The sequence below is a fragment of the Scyliorhinus torazame genome, chromosome 21 (genome assembly GCF_047496885.1).
Source record: "Scyliorhinus torazame isolate Kashiwa2021f chromosome 21, sScyTor2.1, whole genome shotgun sequence".
In the NCBI taxonomy this organism is placed as follows: Eukaryota; Metazoa; Chordata; class Chondrichthyes; order Carcharhiniformes; family Scyliorhinidae; genus Scyliorhinus; species Scyliorhinus torazame.
Window position 1 is genome coordinate 62045323 of NC_092727.1, and position 18476 is coordinate 62063798.

Below are 18476 nucleotides of genomic sequence, written 5' to 3' on the forward strand. Positions count from 1 at the left end.
GAAGGCACAGAAAAACCCACAGCACAGAAAAACATGGCGGAGGTGCAAGGTACTGGCTCAGCGGCCCAGTGGTCAACAGAGCAGCTGGTGAAATTTATTCAGGAGGGTTTCACCAAGCAAAAGGAGGAAGGTCTAGACCTGATCAAGGCATCGATCGACAGGGTGGAGCAGTGGCTGAAAGCCGAAGGTCGGGCGATCCAGAAGGTTGAGCAGAAGGTGGTGGAGCATGAGGAACACCTAACTGCGCTGGAGTTACAGGTGGGACTGATGAGGGATCAGCAGAAAAGGCTGCAGGAGAAGGTGGAGGACCTGGAGAACAGGTCCCGTCGACAGAACTTGAGGATCGTCGGCCTCCCTGAGGGCTGCGAGGGAATGGATGCAAGGGCCTATGTGGCGAATATGCTCGAGAAGTTAATGCGTGATGGGGTATTTGCTTGATCCTTGGAAGTGAATCGAACGCACAGAATGCTTGCGAGGAGACCGCGTGTGAATGAGCCGCCGAGGGCGATGGTGGTGCATATGCACCAGTTCCTGGATAAGGAACTGATTTTGCGGTGGGCCAAGTAGACACAGAGCTGCAAGTGGGAGAACAGCGAGCTGCGCATCTACCAGGACCTGGGTGCGAATCTGGCCAAAAGAAGAGCGGGATTCAACGGAGTAAAATCGTCCCTTTTCAAGAACAATGTGAAATTTGGGCTGCTATATCCAGCTCGTTTATGGGTCGCTTTTGAAGACCAGGAACTCTATTTTGAGTAGCCGGACGAGGCGATGGACTTTATTAAAAGTAAAAGGCTGGCAGGTGACTGAGGCCACTGAACTCTTGCGACGGGTAATACAGTATCGATTTTGTTAAAGTTATTCTCACTTTTGAACTGTATGTGAAATGTTTTTTTAATATTAATTCTTGGGCTGTTGCTCAGTTTTGTAAGTTAACCTGGTGATAGTGGGGGAAGGGTGGAAGGTTCTTCTTTGTCTTTTCTTTGTGTTTGGTCGGAACTGTGTTTTTTGAATATGTATGCCCGAGCGGGGGAGTGGGGGGAACAATAGTGGGTAGGATGTTTGGCGTCATGGGGGGGAGCTACCAGGTTAGCTGGGCGGGCTAGCTCGCGGAAGCGCAGTGGGGGGTGAGCAGATGATAAGTTTGCTAAAGGGGGTTGGAATTGTTGTGCTGCTAATGGAGGGGGGGGGGTGCAGGAGGGAATTGCTCTGCTGACAGGGGAGGGATTGTTGCTGGGAGACAAATGGGATGTCGAGGACGGAGGCTGAGAAGGATGGGCCTGCGGGGGTGCGGGGAGCGAGCTGGAGGCTGACCTAAGAAGGGTGATGGTTGATCGGCAGGGAGGGAAGGTGTGGTCATCTAAAATTGCCGCCCACAAAGGATAATGGGAATTGTGGTCAGGTTGGGCCACAGTCCCTGTGTGTTGTGCAGAAGAAACCAGGCCTACACAGAAACTCGCACCTGCTAAAGGTCAATCACCGATTTCCCCAGGACAATGGGACACAGATTGAACCATAGCAGCAGTAAGACTTGGGGGAGCCTATATACCTTATTTGGGAGTGCCTACGTGCCTTGGACAATAACAACAAGGAGTTGCCCAGCTATCAAGGTACCCGCCCCTAATTGACCAGAATTGATTAGGGTGATTGAAATCCTATTGTTCCATTGGATCCCGGGTTGGGACCGTCCAAAAGAGCGCGAAAGATCGGAGGATAAGAACTGCGCGACCAATATTCTGTCCCTTTTGGGACCGGCCTCCGCCCCATCAACGGCAGCACATCGACCAGCCAAGTTCAAGGACCCGCGATCGCTACCTGAAGGACGAGCCGCAGCCTAGACATCCCTGACGACTTCCAGCCGCCACACGTGGAGATTCAGACAAAGGCCTCGTCTCACCTGCACAGAGCCGGTCACTTGAAAGTTAAGTAACGGTCATTTAAGCTGTTAGGTATAGTTTAATGTGTAGCCGTGTGTAGATTATTACGCATAGAACTAAGCCTATGTTTAATAATAAACAGTAATTGAACTAAATACTGGTTGTGTGGTCATTTGTCCAATACACGGAACGTACTCACGTCTTGCGGTTATTATTAATAAAGATCAAAGAGCAACTGGGGCAAAATGCCTCACGGTCAGGCTGATCACATGGAATGTTAGAGGGCTGAAGATCGCGTGTTTGCGCATTTGAGGGGATTGAAGGCGGACGTGGCAATGCTATAGGTGGAAAGTTTGATCCTCCACCTCAAGATCTTATCATTCTTGATCTTGCCCCGCAGCGTATTATCGAACATGAAGTCTACCGATCGTTGGTCGGTGATGAGGGTAAACCTCCTACCAGCGAGGTAGTGCCTCCAGGGCCGCACGGCTTCCACGATGGCTTGGGCTTTCTTTTCGACTGAGGAGTGTCGAATTTCGGAGGTGGTGAGGGTTTGTGAAAAAAACGCTATTGGCCGGCCTGATGTGCAGGTTAGGTGGATTGGCCATGATAAATTGCCCTTAGTGTCCAAAACTGCCCTTAGTGTTCGGACGGGTTACTGGGTTATGGGGATTGGGTGGAGGTGTTGACCTTGGGGAGGGTGCTCTTTCCAAGAGCCGGTGCAGACTCGATGGGCCGAATGGCCTCCTTCTGCACTGTAAATTCTATGATAATCTATAATAATCTATGATAATCTATGATTGAGGGTTGCGGCGAGGGCGACCTCTGATGCGTCGCTCTCCACCTGGAAGGGGATGGACTCGTTCACCGCACGCATCGCGGCTTTGGCGATATCCGCCTTGATGCAGCTGAAGGCCTGGCGGGCCTCAGCCGCCAGTGGGAAGATGGTGGCCTTGATTAGTGGGCGGGCTTTGTCCGCAAAGTTGGGGACCCGCTGGGCGTAATATGAAAAGAACCCGAGGCACCTTTTCAGGGCCTTGGGGCAGTGGGGAAGGGGGAGTTGCAGGAGAGGGCGCATACGGTCGGGGCCGAGTCCTAGAACCGCGTTTTCCATGACGTAGCCGAGGTTGGCTAGTCTGGTTGTGCGGAAATCGCATTTCTCCTTGTTGTAAGTGAGGTTAAGGGTTCGGGCGGTTTGGAGAAATCGCTGGAGGTTGGCATCGTGGTCCTGCTGAACATGGCCGCAGATGGTGACGTTGTCCAAGTACGGAAATGTGGCCCGCAGCCTGTACTGGTCCACCATTCGGTCCATCGTTCTTTGGAAGACCGAGACCCCGTTCGTGACGCCAAAGGGGACCCGGAGGAAGTGGAAGAGGCGGCCATCTGCCTCAAAAACCGCGTAGTGGCGGTCCCCCAGGCGGATTGGGAGCTGGTGTTACGCAGACTTCAGATCCACCGTGGAGAATACCCGGGAGTGCGCGATCTGATTAACCATGTCTGCGATCCGGGGAAGGGGGTACGCATCGAGATGCGTGTACCAGTTTATGGTTTGGTTGTGATCTACAATCATCCGATTCTTTTCCCCGGTCCTGACGACCACCACCTGGGCTCTCCAGGGGTTATTGCTGCCTCGATGATTAACTTCCGCAAGTCGCTGGACCTCGGACCTAATAAAAGTCCTGTCCTGGATGCTGTACCGCCTGCTTCTGGTGGCGACTGGTTTGAAGTCGGCGGTGAGATTTGCAAAGAGCGGGATAGGGTCGACCTTTAGGGTCGCGAGGCTACATACGGTGAGTGGGGGTAGGGGCCCGCCGAACTTCAGGGTTAGGCTCCTGAGGTTACATTGGAAATCCAGTCCCAATAGAAGAGGAGCACAGAGGTCGGGGAGTACATATAATTTAAAGTTGCCGTACCCGGGGCCCTGTATTGCGAGGGTTGCGGTAGTGCAGCCCCGGACCTGCACCGAGTGAGACCCGGAGGCGAGGGAGATGGTTTGATGCACTGGGAAGATTGGGAGCGAGCAGCGTTTTACCATGTCTGGATGAATGAAGCTCTCTGTGCTCCCGGAGTCGAAGAGGCAGGGCATTTAGTTTACCCGGACGGTCATCATAGAGCTCCGGAGGTGTTTGTGTCCCGACAGGTCAAGGGTGACCGTGCTGAATTGCGGGTAGCTGGCGTGGTCGGAGGTGCTGGGGCGGTTCCAAGATGGCTGCCCCCGTTGGTCGCACGTGTCGGTCGGCGTTGCAGATGGCGGGCAAGATGGTGGCCCCCATGAATCGCATGTGGCGGGCCGCATGGGCGAGGATGGCCAAGATGGCGGCCCCCGTGAGTCGCACACGCTGTGCGGGCTGGAAGATGGCTGCCCCCACGGACAACACGAGGCCGATGACGCGTCCGGGAGGGGGGGCGGAGCCTGCAGACACGCTGCCACACTGCGGGACTGTGAGTCTGAGGGTCGGGCCTGCGATTTAGAGTTTTTGGACCTGGCCAGGCAAACTTTAGCAAAATGTCCTTCTCCCGCAGATGCTGCAGTTCGCGTTCCGGGCGGGGCAGAGCTGCCAGAGGTGTTCAGGCTGGCCACAGAAATAACAGGGTAGCCCCCCATGGTGGGCGGGCAGCCGCGCGGCACAGGCCTGGGGTATTCTTTGGTCGGGGGTCCACGAGGGGGTAGCGTGATCGGACGGGAACGCGTTAAGGCTTTGGAACAATACTTCCAGAGCGGAGGCTAATTTTACCGTCTCTTCCAGGTCTAGGGCACCTTTTTCGAGTAGGCACTGTCTCACGTAGTTGGACCTGACTCCAGCCACGTAGGTGTCTCGGATGGCTAGGTCCATATGTTGAGTGGCCGTAACGGCCTGGTAATTACAGCTTCGTGCAAGGACTTTGAGGTCGCGTACTCTTCCAGCGATTCCCCGGCGCACTGGCGGCGAGTGGTGAGGAGATGCCGCACGTATACCTCGTTCACGGGCCATACGTAGAGGCGCTCTAGCATCGTGAGGGCGTCTGCGTAGGTGGAGGCTTCCTCGAGTTGAACAGAGATTCAATGGCTCACCCGTGCATGGAGGAGACTCAGTTTCTGTTCATCGGTGACGGAAGGTGAGGAGGCGGCGAGGTCGGCCTTGAAACAGCGGAGCCAGTGCGAAAAAATCTCTTTCGCCTCCGCGGCCTGTGGATCGAGTTCCAGTCGGTCAAGTTTGAGGGCCGATTCCATTGTGGCGTTGTTGTTGATTAAATTGATGCGACCATCAATTCACACGAAATCGGTAGAAGTAAACTGTGGCTTTAATCAACTAGAACAGTGCCTGCCTGCAACTGATCTGTTAGTGGGAGCCGCCTACAGGGTGACTGCTCTTTATACCTCCCCTCAAGGGGTGGAGCCAGGGGCGAAGCCCACAAAGGCCCCAACATGCTACATCACAAGTAATACCTTACAATGGTCCATAGGTGGAGCCCACATGGGCAACAGCGTAATACAGATATGCACATGGTGAATTGTTACAGCAATACATTCACCACAGGCCGACTAGGGGGAGGCCCGATTGGATTTGGTGCTTGGCAATGAACCAGGCCAAGTGTCAGATGTCTCGGTGGGAGAGCATTTCAGTGAGTGACAACAACTCCTTGAACTTTACCATGGTCATGGAGAGTGAGAGGAACAGACAGAATGGGAAGGTATTTAATTGGGGGAGGGGAAATTATACTGCTATTTGACAGGAGCTGAGGAGCATAAAGTGGGAACAGTTGTTCTTGGGGAAATGCACAACAGTAATGTGGGGGTTGTTTAAGGAGCACTTGCTGCGAGTGCTGAATAGTTTTGTCCCACTGAGACGACCAAGGAATGGTAAGGTGAAGGAGCCTTGGATGACAAGAGAAGTGGAGCTTCTAGTCAAGAGGAAGAAGGAAGCTTACGTAAGTTTGAGGAAGCAAGGATCTGGCATGGCTCTAGAGGGTTACAAGGTAGCCAGGAAGGAACTGAAAAATGGACTTTGGAGAGCTAGAAGGGGGCATGAAGAAGCCCTGGCGGGAAGGATTAGGGAAAGCCCCAAGGCGTTCTACACTTATGTGAGAAATAGGATGATCAGAGTGAGAGTAGTGGTATAGTGGAGGGAACTTGTGCCTAGGGTCTGAGGAGATAAGGGAGGCCCTAAATGAATATTTTGCTTCAGTATTCATGAGAGTCGGATCTTGTTACTCAGGAGAACAGTGTGAACCAGGTTAATAGACTCGAATAGGTTGATATTAAGAGGAGGATGTGCTGGAAATTTTGAAAAGTGTCAGGATAGGTATGTCCCCTGGGCCTGACGGGATATACCCAAGGTTACTACGGGAAGCGAGGGAGGAGTTTGCTGCGCCCTTGGCGATGATCTTTGCGTCCTCACTCTCCACTGGAGTAGTACCGGATGATTGGAGGGAGGCGAATGTTGTTCCCCTGTTGAAGGGAATAGGGAAATCCCTGGGAATTACAGACCAGTCAGTCTTATGTCTGTGGTGAGCAAAATATTGGAAAGGATTCTGAGAGATAGAATTTATGATTATTTAGAAAAACATAGTTTGATTAAAGATAGTCAGCATGGCTTTGTGAGGGGCAGGTCATGCCTCACAAGCCTCATTGAAATCTTTGAGGATATGACGAGACACATTGATGAAGATCGGGCAGTGGATGTGGTGTATATGGATTTCAGTAAGGCATTTGATAAGGTCTCTATGGTAGGTTCATTCAGAAAGTTAGGAAGCATGGGATACAAGGAAATTTGGCTGTCTGGATACAGAATTGGCTGGCTGAAAGAAGACAGCGAGTGTTAGTGGATGGAAAATATTCCGCCTGGAGGTCGGTGACCAGTGGTGTCCCGCAGGGATCTGTTCTGGGACCTCTGCTTTTGTGGTTTTTGTAAATGACTTGGATGAGGAAGTGGAAGGGTGGGTTAGTAAGTTTGCCGATGACACAAAGGTTTGTGGAGTTGTAGATAGTGTTGAGGGCTGTTGCAGGTTACAACAGGACATTGACAGGATGCAGAGCTGGGCTGAGAAGTGACAGATGGAGTTCAACCCAGATAAATGTGAAGTTATTCATTTTGGAACGTCGAATTTGAATGCTGAATACAGGGTTAAAGGCAGTATTCTTGGAAGTGTGGAGGAGCAGAGGTATCTTGGGGTCCATGTACATAGATCCCTCAAAGTTGCCACCCAGGTTGATAGGGTTGTTAAGAAGGTGTATGGTGTGTTGGCTTTCATTAACAGAGGGATTGAGTTTAAGAGCCACGAGGTTTTGCTGCAGCTTTAAAAAACCTTGGTTAGATCACACTTGGAACATTGCGTCCAGTTCTGGTCGCCTCATTATAGGAAGGATGTGGATGCTTTGCAGGGGGTGCAGAGGAGATTTACTCGGATGCTTCCTGGGCTTCCATGTCTTCTGAAGAAAGATTAAAGGATCTAGGACTTTTCTCACTGGAGCGAAGAAGGAAGAGAGGTGACTTCATAGAGGTGTACAAGGTGATGAGAGGCATGGATAGAGTGGATAGCCAGGGACTTTTCCCGGAAATGGCTGTCACGGGGTGGACATAATTTTAAGGTGATTGGAGGTATAGGGGAGATGTCTGAGGTAGGTTCTTTACACAGGGAGTGATGGGTGCATGGAACGCACTGGCAGCAGAAGTGGTGGAGTCAGAGTCATCAGGGACATTTAAGCAACTCTTGGACAGGCACATGGACCGCAGTAAATTGAAGGGGTGTAGGTTAGGTTGATGTTAGATTAGGATAAATGGTCGGCACAACATCGTGGACCAAAGGGCCTGTACTGTGTTGTTCTGTTCTATGTTTTAAGTGATCCTCTGGATACAATTGGCTCATTTGAATGGAACCACATGAGAGCACATTCACCCAGCTGCATGAGTGAAGGAGGATGGTGTGGTCAACAATATCAAAGGCTGTAGACCGATCATGAAGGGTGATGAAGAAAAGTTTACCTTTGTAACAGTCACTTAGGATATAATTTGCGCCTTTCATAAGACCTATTTTGGTACTGTGATAGGGGTAGATGTACCACTTCCATTGCCTCCTCTAAAAATTCAGACATGATTATTTATCTTTATTTAAATCAAAATATTTTCTTTTTAATTAGAGACAGATCAAGGATGTATGAATAATTGCATTCCATTAAACAGAACATTGTCAGAAGATATTACGGTGATTAAAAGCTATCTGGGTAATTCAAGCTATGCCTCCAGCAGGTGTTCCATAGCGGCACACCATGAAGATAAGGCTACATCACCAACTCTTCAAACTGTGTTCCCTCTGTCAGCAGCTGAGCTAGCAGTAAAGAATCATAGACATAGAACATACAGTGCAGAAGGAGGCCATTCAGCCCATCGAGCCTGCACCGACCCACTTAAGCCCTCACTTCCACCCTATCCCTGTAACCCACTAACCCCTCCTAGCCTTTTTGGACACTAAGGGCAATTTATCATGGCCAATCCACCTAACCTGCACTTCTTTGGACTGGAGGAAACCGGAGCACCTGGAGGAAACCCACGCAGTCACAGGGAGAACGTGCGGACTCTGCACAGTGACCCAGCGGGGAATCAAACCTGGGACCCTGGACCTGTGAAGCCACAGTGCTAGCCACTTGTGCTACCGTGCTGCCCACTAAATCATGGCACATTTCCGTCTATTTTATACACATGCTACAAGTTGAAAAAAAGTTATCGATTTCATTAAAAACAGACTGTTAATGTTAATAACTAAATGTCTCTTACTGACCCATGGTTGAGTATCTAACTGAATCTTTTAGCCTCTTTTTGTGATAGTGCGCAGTCAACCACTTCATCAATTTTTTTTGTGAGTCGGCAACGTCAACAGCTCACTCAGTTGCATTGACAATTCTGCCTTAACTCAACATCTACACACTTGCACTTTCCTGAAGGCATCACAGGAGTACGTATCATGGCTAATGTTCCCCTCCCTAATTCATGGGTGCTGGGTATGTTCCAGTGATTCGACTGCTACCTCAGTTGAGATCAGCTAGTTCAGCTCCCCTGATAGCTCAGTGCCACAGTGGGTCATTCCTAACATCCAGCAGGGAAGTAGGTTGGATCTGCTAATAACCTTCCATTTACTGCAGAGTATAGGACACTCCTCCAGAACCTCTGCTCAAATGTGCTGCAGCATCTATGAAAGCAGATGAAAATCAGACGAGCAAAGGGCCTGCCTTCTCTTTTGGTATTCTATGCTGTGATCTGTGAGCCATATACAACTGCCTATCACGAAGATGGTAATGAACACTTTCTATGATGAAAACTGATAATACGTATTCCATAATGGAGATGCTAGTATACATATTTCATAATGTAGGCTGTGATGTGTTCTGAAATGGAGATGCTCAAAAACATATTCCGTAATAAAACATGTGATGCAGATTCCAAAATGATATACATGATCAATAATTGAATAGGAGATGGATACTTTCTATAATGAAGGAAATATAAAAGTCTATAATGTAAACTGTGACATACAAGCTCTATAACGTAGCCTGGTGTTGAAGCTCTACAATTATTACTGGTGCCCACTGTACAGTCCTGAGTGGGGATCCATTATGTTGGATCAGGTGTTCCATTCTTCTTCTTACTTTAGTGGTGGATTCCAGTTTTTTTAATGTGAGTTTTCAGCACACTCACAATGGCTTTTTCTTCAGTACAAACACTGCGATCATAAGGACAATTTCAATACACGCTGGAAGAGTACTGAAAATCAAGCAGAACCACCATGTTATGTCAGAATAAAGAGTCTTCATCATATAAGCATTTTATATTGGGCAATCTGGAGAAAAGCGCAAAAGTTATCAAGTGGAGCTTGTGTGTCTCAGCATTGATGGAGTTTCTGTTTCTGTTGTACTTATGTGTAAGTTAGGACGGGGTTCCACAGTAAGATCTCAGTATGAATGTATCCAATGCCCCATGTACTTCAATATGGTATAGTAGATGGCCATTCGACTCCTCATTCCAGCATTCAATAAAATAACCTCCAATTTGTGACTTAACTCCAGTTATGTGCCTTGATTTCAACCTTCCAAGGAAAGAGTGGTTCACCCTCAACAGGTTCCGGACCGGCCATGGTCCCTGCTTGGCCAACCTCCACAAATGGGGAATTAGTGCCAGCTCAATATATGCCTGTGGAAGAGAGCAAACTATGCACCACATCATAGAAGAATGTCCAATCCACAGACTCAGTGGAGGCCTATCCATACTCCATACAGCAGGACTGGAAGACACTGCTTTGCCGAGAAACAGAAACTCCGCTTTGATAACTTTTGCGTTTTTCTCCAGATTGTGGGACTTTGCATACACAAAATAAATAAATATCTCTATTACTCTTGGCAAACATAAACCAATTGGTCTCAGATCTAAAATTATTGACTATTGCTTACCAAGGAGGTAGACACTACCCACGATGTGGTGACAGACGAGAAAATTCTATCCCGAAAAGGGTTGAAAATTGATAAGATGGAAGTGTTGAATAGACTGTCGGTACTGAAAGTAGTTGACAAGGCACTGGGACTGGATGCGATGCATCCAAGGATACTGAAGTGCGAATGGAAACTTCAGGGGCACTGGCCATAATCTTCCAGTCCTCTCTAGACTCAAGTGGGTTCCAGAAGACTGGAGAATTGCAAATGTTACACACTTGTTCAAAAAGATTGTGAGGATAGGTCCAGCAATTACAGGCCCGTCAGTTTAACATCACTGGTGGGCAAGCTTCTCGAAACAATTATTCAGGATTGAATTAGTATTCACATGGAAAATGTGGATTGATTAGGAAGAGCCAACATGGATTTCTAATGGGGAAATCGTGTTTAACCAACTTGCTGGAGTCTTTGAGGAAATAACAGAAAGCGTCGATGAGGGTAATGCTGTTGATGTTATGTACATGGACTTTCAGAAAGTATTTGACACAGCGCTACACAATGGATTTTAGAAAAGTTATAGCTCATGGAATAAAAGAGACAGTAGCAACTTGGATACAAAATTGGCTGAATAATAGGAGCAGAGAATAATGGATATTTTTTGGGCTAGAGGAATGTTTGTAGTGGTGTTCCTCAGGGTCGGTATTGGGGTCCTTGGTTTTCCTGATATATATTAATGATTTCAATCTTGGTGTGCAGGGAACAATTTCAAAGTTTGCAGATGATACAAAACATGGAAGTATTGTAAACTGTGAAGAGGACAATGTAGAGCTTCAAAAGGACATAGAAAAGTTGGTACGAAAGAGAAAATGCTGGAAAATCTCAGCAAGTCTGGCAGCATCTGTAGGGAGAGAATGTGCCAATTACAGCATCCGCAGTAATTTGTTTTAATTTAGAAAAGTTGGTGGAGTGGGCAGAGAGGTGGCAGGTGAAGTTTAATGCAGAGGAGTGTGCGATGAAGCATTTTGGTAGAAGAACATGGAGAGGCAATATAAAATAAGTGGTAAAATTCCAAAAGGGGTGCAGGAGCAGAGAGACCTCGGTGTATATGTGCAAAGATCACTGAAGGTGGCAGGAGAGGTGGAGAGAGCAGTTAATAATGCATAGAGCATTCTGGGCTGTTTAATAGGGTAAAAGAGCAAGGAGCTTATGTAAGACACTAGTTAGACCTCAGCTAGAATGTTGTGTCCAGTTCTGGGCGCCACACTATGGGAAGGATGTGAACACTTTGGAGAGTGTGCAGAAGAGGTTTACAAAAATGGTTCCATGAGATGAGATACTTCAGTCATGAGGATTATTGATATTATTATTAGGATAGATTGGAGAGGTTGGGACTGTTCTCCTTGGAGAAGGAGGATAAGAGGAGATTTGATAGAGATGTTCAAAATCATGAGGGGTCTGGACAGAGTAAATAGGGAGAAACTGTTCCCACTTGTAAAAGGATCAAGAATGAGAGGGCACAGATTTATAGTGATTTCAAAAGAAGCGAATGTGATGAGAAAAACTTTTTCACACAATGCGTGTAAGTCATTCACGGGATGTGGGCGTTGTTGGCAAGATCAGTAATTGTTGCCCGTCCCTAACTTCCCTTGAAACTGAGTGACTCTCTCGGTCATTTCAGAGGGCAATTTAAAGTCAACCACATTGCTGTGGGTCTGGAGTCACATGTAGGCAAGGACAGGTAAGGAGGGCAGATTTTCTTCCTGAAAGGACATTAGATTCAATCATGAATCTTCCCTTTCTTGACATTTGAAACACTGGGTTAGAAAGGAGCCCTGCACTCATTCTAGAAACTCCATCCCCTTGTCCCCTTTCTGTCTAATTAACATCCGGATTGTTGAAACCCCCCATTTATTATTCTATGTTTTTACTCAGTTCCCATATTTTTCCTCATACTTCTTCCTTCCTTCACACCAATTACCGTGATTGATCTTTTACTGTTTATCTTTAAAATATGGTTTCAATTTTTTATTTTTCTGATATTAACTGCGTCCCTTTTCTCTACTGTCATTGTTATCCTGAATACCATCCCTTCTCCCTGTTCCCTCTATCTTTTCCAAACATATTATACATTACAATGTTTAAATCCCCACTCCTGATTTTGCTGTAGCCATGTCTCAGTTTCCCCATTATGTCTGGTACCTCCCAACGTACGATTGCCTACACCACCCCAGCTTTCTCATAGACATTGTTGTACAGATATATGGACTTATTTTAATAGGATTTCCTCTCAGTTTATGTTTAACCATCTCATAGTGTCAGAGCATAACAGCATGGAAAGAGGCGCTTCGGCCCATCATCCGTGTCGGCCATCAAGCATCATCAAACACCTAACTATTCTAATCCCATTTTTCAGCACTTGGTCCTTGTATGCAATGGCATTTCAAGTTTGCATTACAGTAGAGGGAGGTAATGGACGTATTAAAATGTATAAAGGTGCATAAATCTTTTGCCCTGACCAGGTATATCCAAGAACACTGCGTGAGGCTAGAGAAGAAATTGCGGAAGCCCTGGCTGAGATACTTGCATCACTGTTAGCCACGGGTGAGATACCAGAAGACTGGAGGGTAGTAAATGTTGTGCCTTATTTAAGATGGACTACAAAGAAAAAAAGGGGAATTATAGACCGGTAAGCCTAACATCTGTGGCCGGTAAGTTACCTGAGAGGGAGATTTTGGTTGGGGTGGAGGGGGCAGAGGATGCGGAGATAGTTATCCATGTGTCCCACTGGCTGGAGATTTGGTTTAGATCTGGACGAGGGCAGAGGCCGGGGTGGAGATTTTCATCGAGGTTGTTGCCGGGTGGAGGTTTTTGTGATAAGGTGCGGGCGGCGATTAAGGCGTATGCGGAATTGAATCAGAATGGGGAGATGTCGGCGGCCATTTTTTGGAAAGCACTGAAGGCAGTGGTCCAGGGAGAAATTATTTTGTTTAAGGCGCGTGCAGATAGGGAAAGGAGGGAGGAACATGACCGTACAGTGAGCGGGATAATGAAGATGGACAGGGAATATTCAAGGGTGCCCACCGTGGAGGGATTGGCGAGGAGGAAAAAGTTGCAGGGGCAGTTTGACAGGCTGACAATGGGGAGGGCAGCAGGGCAAGGGGGGTGCAATATGAGTATGGGGAGAAGGCGAGCTGCATGCTGGCACATCAGCTGCGGAGGCAGGCTCCGTCCAGGGTAATATTGAAGATACGGACTGGGACTGGGTAATGTGGCATCGGAGCCAGGGAAGATAAATGAGGCATTTAGGGAGTATTACCAGGGACTTTATGAGGCAGACCCATGGGACAGGAGGGGGACATGGGGTGGTTTCTGGACGAGCTAGAATTTCCCCAGTGGAGGAAGCAAAGAGACAGGTGTTGGAGGAGCCCCTGGGGCTGAGGCAGGTGCTGGATAGCATCAGGGGTATGAAGTCGGGGAAGACCCCTGGGCAGGATGGGTACCCAGCGGAATTTTATAAAGAATTTGCAACGGACCTGGCACCACATCTATTGGGGGTGTTTAATGAAGCATTGGAGAAGGGGAGTTGCTGGAGACGATGACACAGGCAGTAATCACACTAATTCCGAAAAAGGGGAAGGATCCGATGGAATGTGGATTAGATAGGCCCATATCACTATTCAACACGGATGTGAAATTATTGGCTAAGTTGTTGGCGGGGAGGATGGAGGATTGTGTCCAGGGGTGGTTGCAGAAGATCAATCAGGCTTTCATGAGGGGCAGGCAACTCGCGAGTAAGATAAGGTTGTTGAATGTGGTGATGAATCCGACGGGGACTCTGGTAGCGGAGGTGGTGGTGTCAATGGACGCGGAGAAGGCATTTGATCAGGTGGAGTTGCGATACTTTTGAGATTTTGGGAAGGTTTGGGTTTGGGCCGAGATTTGTGGCATGGGTATGTGGCTGTATGTGGCACCAAGGGCGAGGACGAATGATATGAGCTCACAGAGCTTTGACTAACACAGGGGTACGAGGCAGGGGTGCCTGCTGTCACCGCTGCTGTTTGCATTGGCCATAGAGTCGTTGGCGATGGCTCTCAGGGGGTCGGCAGAGTGGCGGAGGATTATGAGGGGACAGAGGGAGCATCGGGTGTCGCTCTTATGCCGATGACCTCTTGCTGTATGTTTTGGATCTTTTGGAGAGTATGGGAAGCATTATGGGCCTGTTGGGGAGGTTTGGAGGGTTCTTGGGGTACAAACTGAATGCAGGGAAAAACGAGGTATCCCGGTGAATGAATTGAGACAGCGGGCTAATTTAGAGGGGATGCCATTTACGGTAGCGAGGGATAGGTTTAGGTATTTGGGGATTCAGGTAGCGAGGGAATAGACGGGGCTCCATAAGTGCAACTTAACAAAGCTGGTGGAGGATCTTAAGAGGTGGGATACACTGCACTTAACGTTGGCGGGGAGGGTCCAAGTGGTGAAATTGAATATTCTGCCGAGGTTCTTGTTTATCTTTCAGGCTCTCCCGATCTTTGTACCAAGAGCCCTTTTTCGGAAAGTGGACACGATCATTTCAGACTTTGTATGGGCGGGGAAGGTGCCGAGGGTGGGGGGGGCTCTGCTACAGAGGTGCAAGCAGCAGGGGGAGTTGGCGTTGCCGAACTGGCTTCATTATTATTGGGTGAGAATGTGGACAAGGTGCGGCAGTGGTGGGAAGTAGAAGGGGTAGAGTGGGTTAGGATGGAGGAGGAATCTAGGGCAGCACGGTGGTGCAGGGGGTAGCACTGTTGCTTCACGGCGCTGAGGTCTCAGGTTCGATCCCGGCCCTGGGTCATTGTCCGTGTGGAGTTTGCACATTCTCCCTGTGTTGCGTGGGTTTCGCCCCCACAACCCAAAAAGATGTGCAGGGAAGGTAGATTGGCCATGCTAAATTGCCCCTCAATTGGAAAACATGAATTGGGTACTCTAAATTTATTTTAAAAAGAGGATGGAGGAGGAATCTTGTAAACGGTCTAGTTTGAGGACGATGGTGGCAGCAGCATTGCCAATAGCTCCGAGTAGGTATTCAGCGAGCCCGGTGGTGCAGTCCACGGTGAAGTTATGGTATCAGTTGAGGAGGCATTTTAGGGTGGAAGGGATGTCGGTGCGAACGTCGTTGTGCGAGAATCATGGGTTGGGGGGCGGGGGATGAATAGTGTATACAGGAGGTGGAGGGACGTGGGGCTGGTCAAGGTGAGGGAGGTGTTTGGAGGAAGGGTTTGCCAGTCTGGAGGAGCTAAGGGAGAGGTAGAGCTGCCGAGGAAGAGTGAGTTCAGGTATCTGCAGGTTAGGGACTTTGTGCAAAAGGTCTGGAGGGGGTTCCCTCGGTTGCCAGGATACACCTTGCTGGAGTGACTGCTGGATGTGGAAGGGGAGGGAAGAATTGGGGATATATACAAGTGGCTGGGGGAGCAGGTGGTGAAGATCAATGAGAAATGGGAAGCGGAGTTGGGAGGGGAGATCAACTGGAGAGTATGGAGTGAGGCAATGTGCAGGGTAAATGGGACCTCCTCTCGTGCAAGGATGAGCCTGATGCATATGACTCGGGCGAGAATGAGTGGGCTCTTTCAGGTGATAGCAGATGAGTGTGAGAGGTGTGGGCGGGGGCTAGCAAATCACATGCACATGTTTTGGGGTTGCAAAAGATTGGGAAGTTTCTGAGCGGGAGTGTTTGCCGTCTTAGCCAGGATAGTAGAGGAGGTGGAAACGGACCCTTTGGTGCCGATATTTGGGGTTTCAGAGATGCCGGAGCTCATGGAGAGGAGGAAGGCCGATGTCGTGGCCTTCGCCTCTCTGATTGCATGGCGGGTAGCGGCTTGGTTAGGTGATCTGTGCGACTTCCTCAGTTAGAGAAGTGGAGTGAGGCACTCTTTTCTTAACCACCTTATCTACCTGTCCTGCTGTCTTCAGAGATCTGTGGATATGCACATCAATTTGCATATGTCTCACAGCTTATCAACCTGTCCTGCTTCCTCAGGAATCTGTGGACATTGATTCCAAAGTTCCTCACTTCCCCTACATCTCCTGTGTGATCCTTTCCCTTGTTTGACCTCCCAAATGTATCATCTAACACTTCTCTGGGTTGAATCCATTTGTCACTTTTCTGCCCACCAGGCCAGTTCACTGATATGTTCCTGCATTCTGCTGCAACCCTCCTCGCTATCTACCTCTTGCCCAATTTTGGCTGTCTGCAAACTCCTTGATCAAAAACAGGGGACCTAGTGATAAGCTCTGTGGAACCCCCTGGAAACAGCCTTCCAGTCACAAAAACATCCATCAACAATTACCTTTTGTTTCCTGTAACTGAGCCAATTTTGTATCAAGCTTTCTATATCCCCTGGATCCCAGAGGCTTTTATTTTTTTAACCAGCCTGCCATGGGACATTGTCAAATTAAATTAAAACACATCAGTGATACCTGCAGAAGCCAAAGATATACCAGTAGGTCCAACACTCCCATTCCTCGAAGGCAAAGAAGGACAGACAGATGCAGGCACTGCAATGTGCTGCAATAGCTGAAGCACAAGTCAGGGAAAAATTGCATACTGAAACGGCAGAAGACAGAACCAACAAACACAGGCACAGCACTCATTTTTATTATGATCCACTTCCTGAATACATAGAGTACTTATCTTGCAAGTTCCTTTTCCTTCTTCTGAATGTTAATCATTCCCCACAAACCTAACTAAACAAAAGGGGAAAATGGTAGCATATTGGTAGTGTCACTGGACTAGTAATCCAGAGGTCCAGGATAAAACTGTGGGGACATGGGTTCAAATCCCGCCGCAGCTGGTGGTGGAATTTTAATTCAATTAATAAATCAAGAATTAAAAGCCAGCCTCATCAATGATGACCATGAAACCATCATTGATTGTCATAAAAGGGAAGGAAATCTGCCATCCTTACCTGGTCTAGCTGACAAGTGACTCCAGACTGCACTAATTGATTTTTAACTGAAATGGTCAAGCAACTCAGTTCAACATCAATTAGGGGTGGGTAACAAATGTTGGCCCAGTCCGTGACACCCGCATCCCATGAAAGGAAAAAAAAGATTCTTGGAAACCTCTGAAAAGATTTTTGTAACATCGATGCTTGGTGCCGCCGCATACACATCCCTTGACCCACTGTCCTTGCCCTTCTTTATCTTCTATACTTTGGAGCCCTGAACCCACACAGTTCAAGTGTGTTAAATGTTTCTCTGGCTCCTCAGACATTTGTTAATCCAGAACAGTCTGTTCAACCTGAGGTAATGAGGAGTGTGGGAGAAGCACGTTAATACAGACATGGCAAGACGCTGACCGTGAATCGTTCATTCTGCTTGGAGGTTATGAAGATAGCATAACTTCCTGTTTTGGGGATTCTTGGTAAAAGTTACAGGAGATGAGAGATGAGAGAAGCTCAGAGTATGATTAAAGCAGAGATTTCTAAATTCCGTTGACATTATAGGGATTGGGGATGGCGTGAGGAAAAAGGCACTGAAATGGATGCTCAGTCATGATCGTATTGATCATGTTCAACGGCCTGCTCCTATGTTTCCAAAGTTATAAGTTCTTAACTTGCTCCCTAGATAGAGTGATGCCAAGACAGGTTACATTTTGTAGTGGATACAAGGAAAGTCCTCATGAGAAAAATCTACTTTTACTTTTCACTATGATCTCTTTTATCATTTCATCTCTGAAGAGGGGTGGTGGTGTTGCTATATTTATTTGGTTATGAATATGGCAGTCAATATAGTCGCCTTCCTTAATCTTAATTATGTTTACTTTCAGAGTCGCCAGGTATCTCTCGATACCGCCACAAGGTTCAAACCCGAATACCGATCAAAGAGCCAATACACCAGTTAGTTCAAAGTCAATACTATTTATTTACACACACAGTAAGATCTACTCATGCACAACAGTACTACAAACTAAACTATCTCTAACGCTAATGCCCATACTTAACTTCGGGTGCCCACTTAGTCAGAGGAACAATGGCCGTTGTTCGAATATGAGGCTGTTGGGTTCGAAGAGATACAGGAGAACAGCTAAGGTCGTCCATCTGGTAGCGAGCGTTGACCTTGAACTTACTTGCTTCTGGTGATGCTGGTGGATGGGTCTCTCCGCTTGAGAGCCAAATCCAAGAGAGTGAATCTCTGGTGGGGATTCCTTCTTATACTTGGAGGGGCTT

The 18476-nt window shown here is 48.0% G+C and overlaps 1 protein-coding gene across 4 annotated transcripts in view; it reads right to left on the reverse strand.

Moving 5' to 3' along the window:
• Positions 1–7938: 7938 nt before the first annotated feature.
• The window catches only part of LOC140398318 (transmembrane protein 107-like), a 116956-nt gene continuing 106418 nt past the window's right edge, over positions 7939–18476 (reverse strand). For 3 of the 4 annotated variants that reach the window (XM_072486873.1, XM_072486870.1, XM_072486871.1), the window contains 2 exons: positions 16726–16822; positions 7939–9610 (listed from right to left, as the gene is read on the reverse strand). In XM_072486873.1, coding sequence (XP_072342974.1) covers positions 9541–9610; positions 16726–16822 — 167 coding nt within the window. In that variant the 3' untranslated portion in view covers positions 7939–9540. The remainder of the gene's footprint in view (positions 9611–16725; positions 16823–18476) is intronic. The other variant, XM_072486872.1, reaches the window with a different exon arrangement.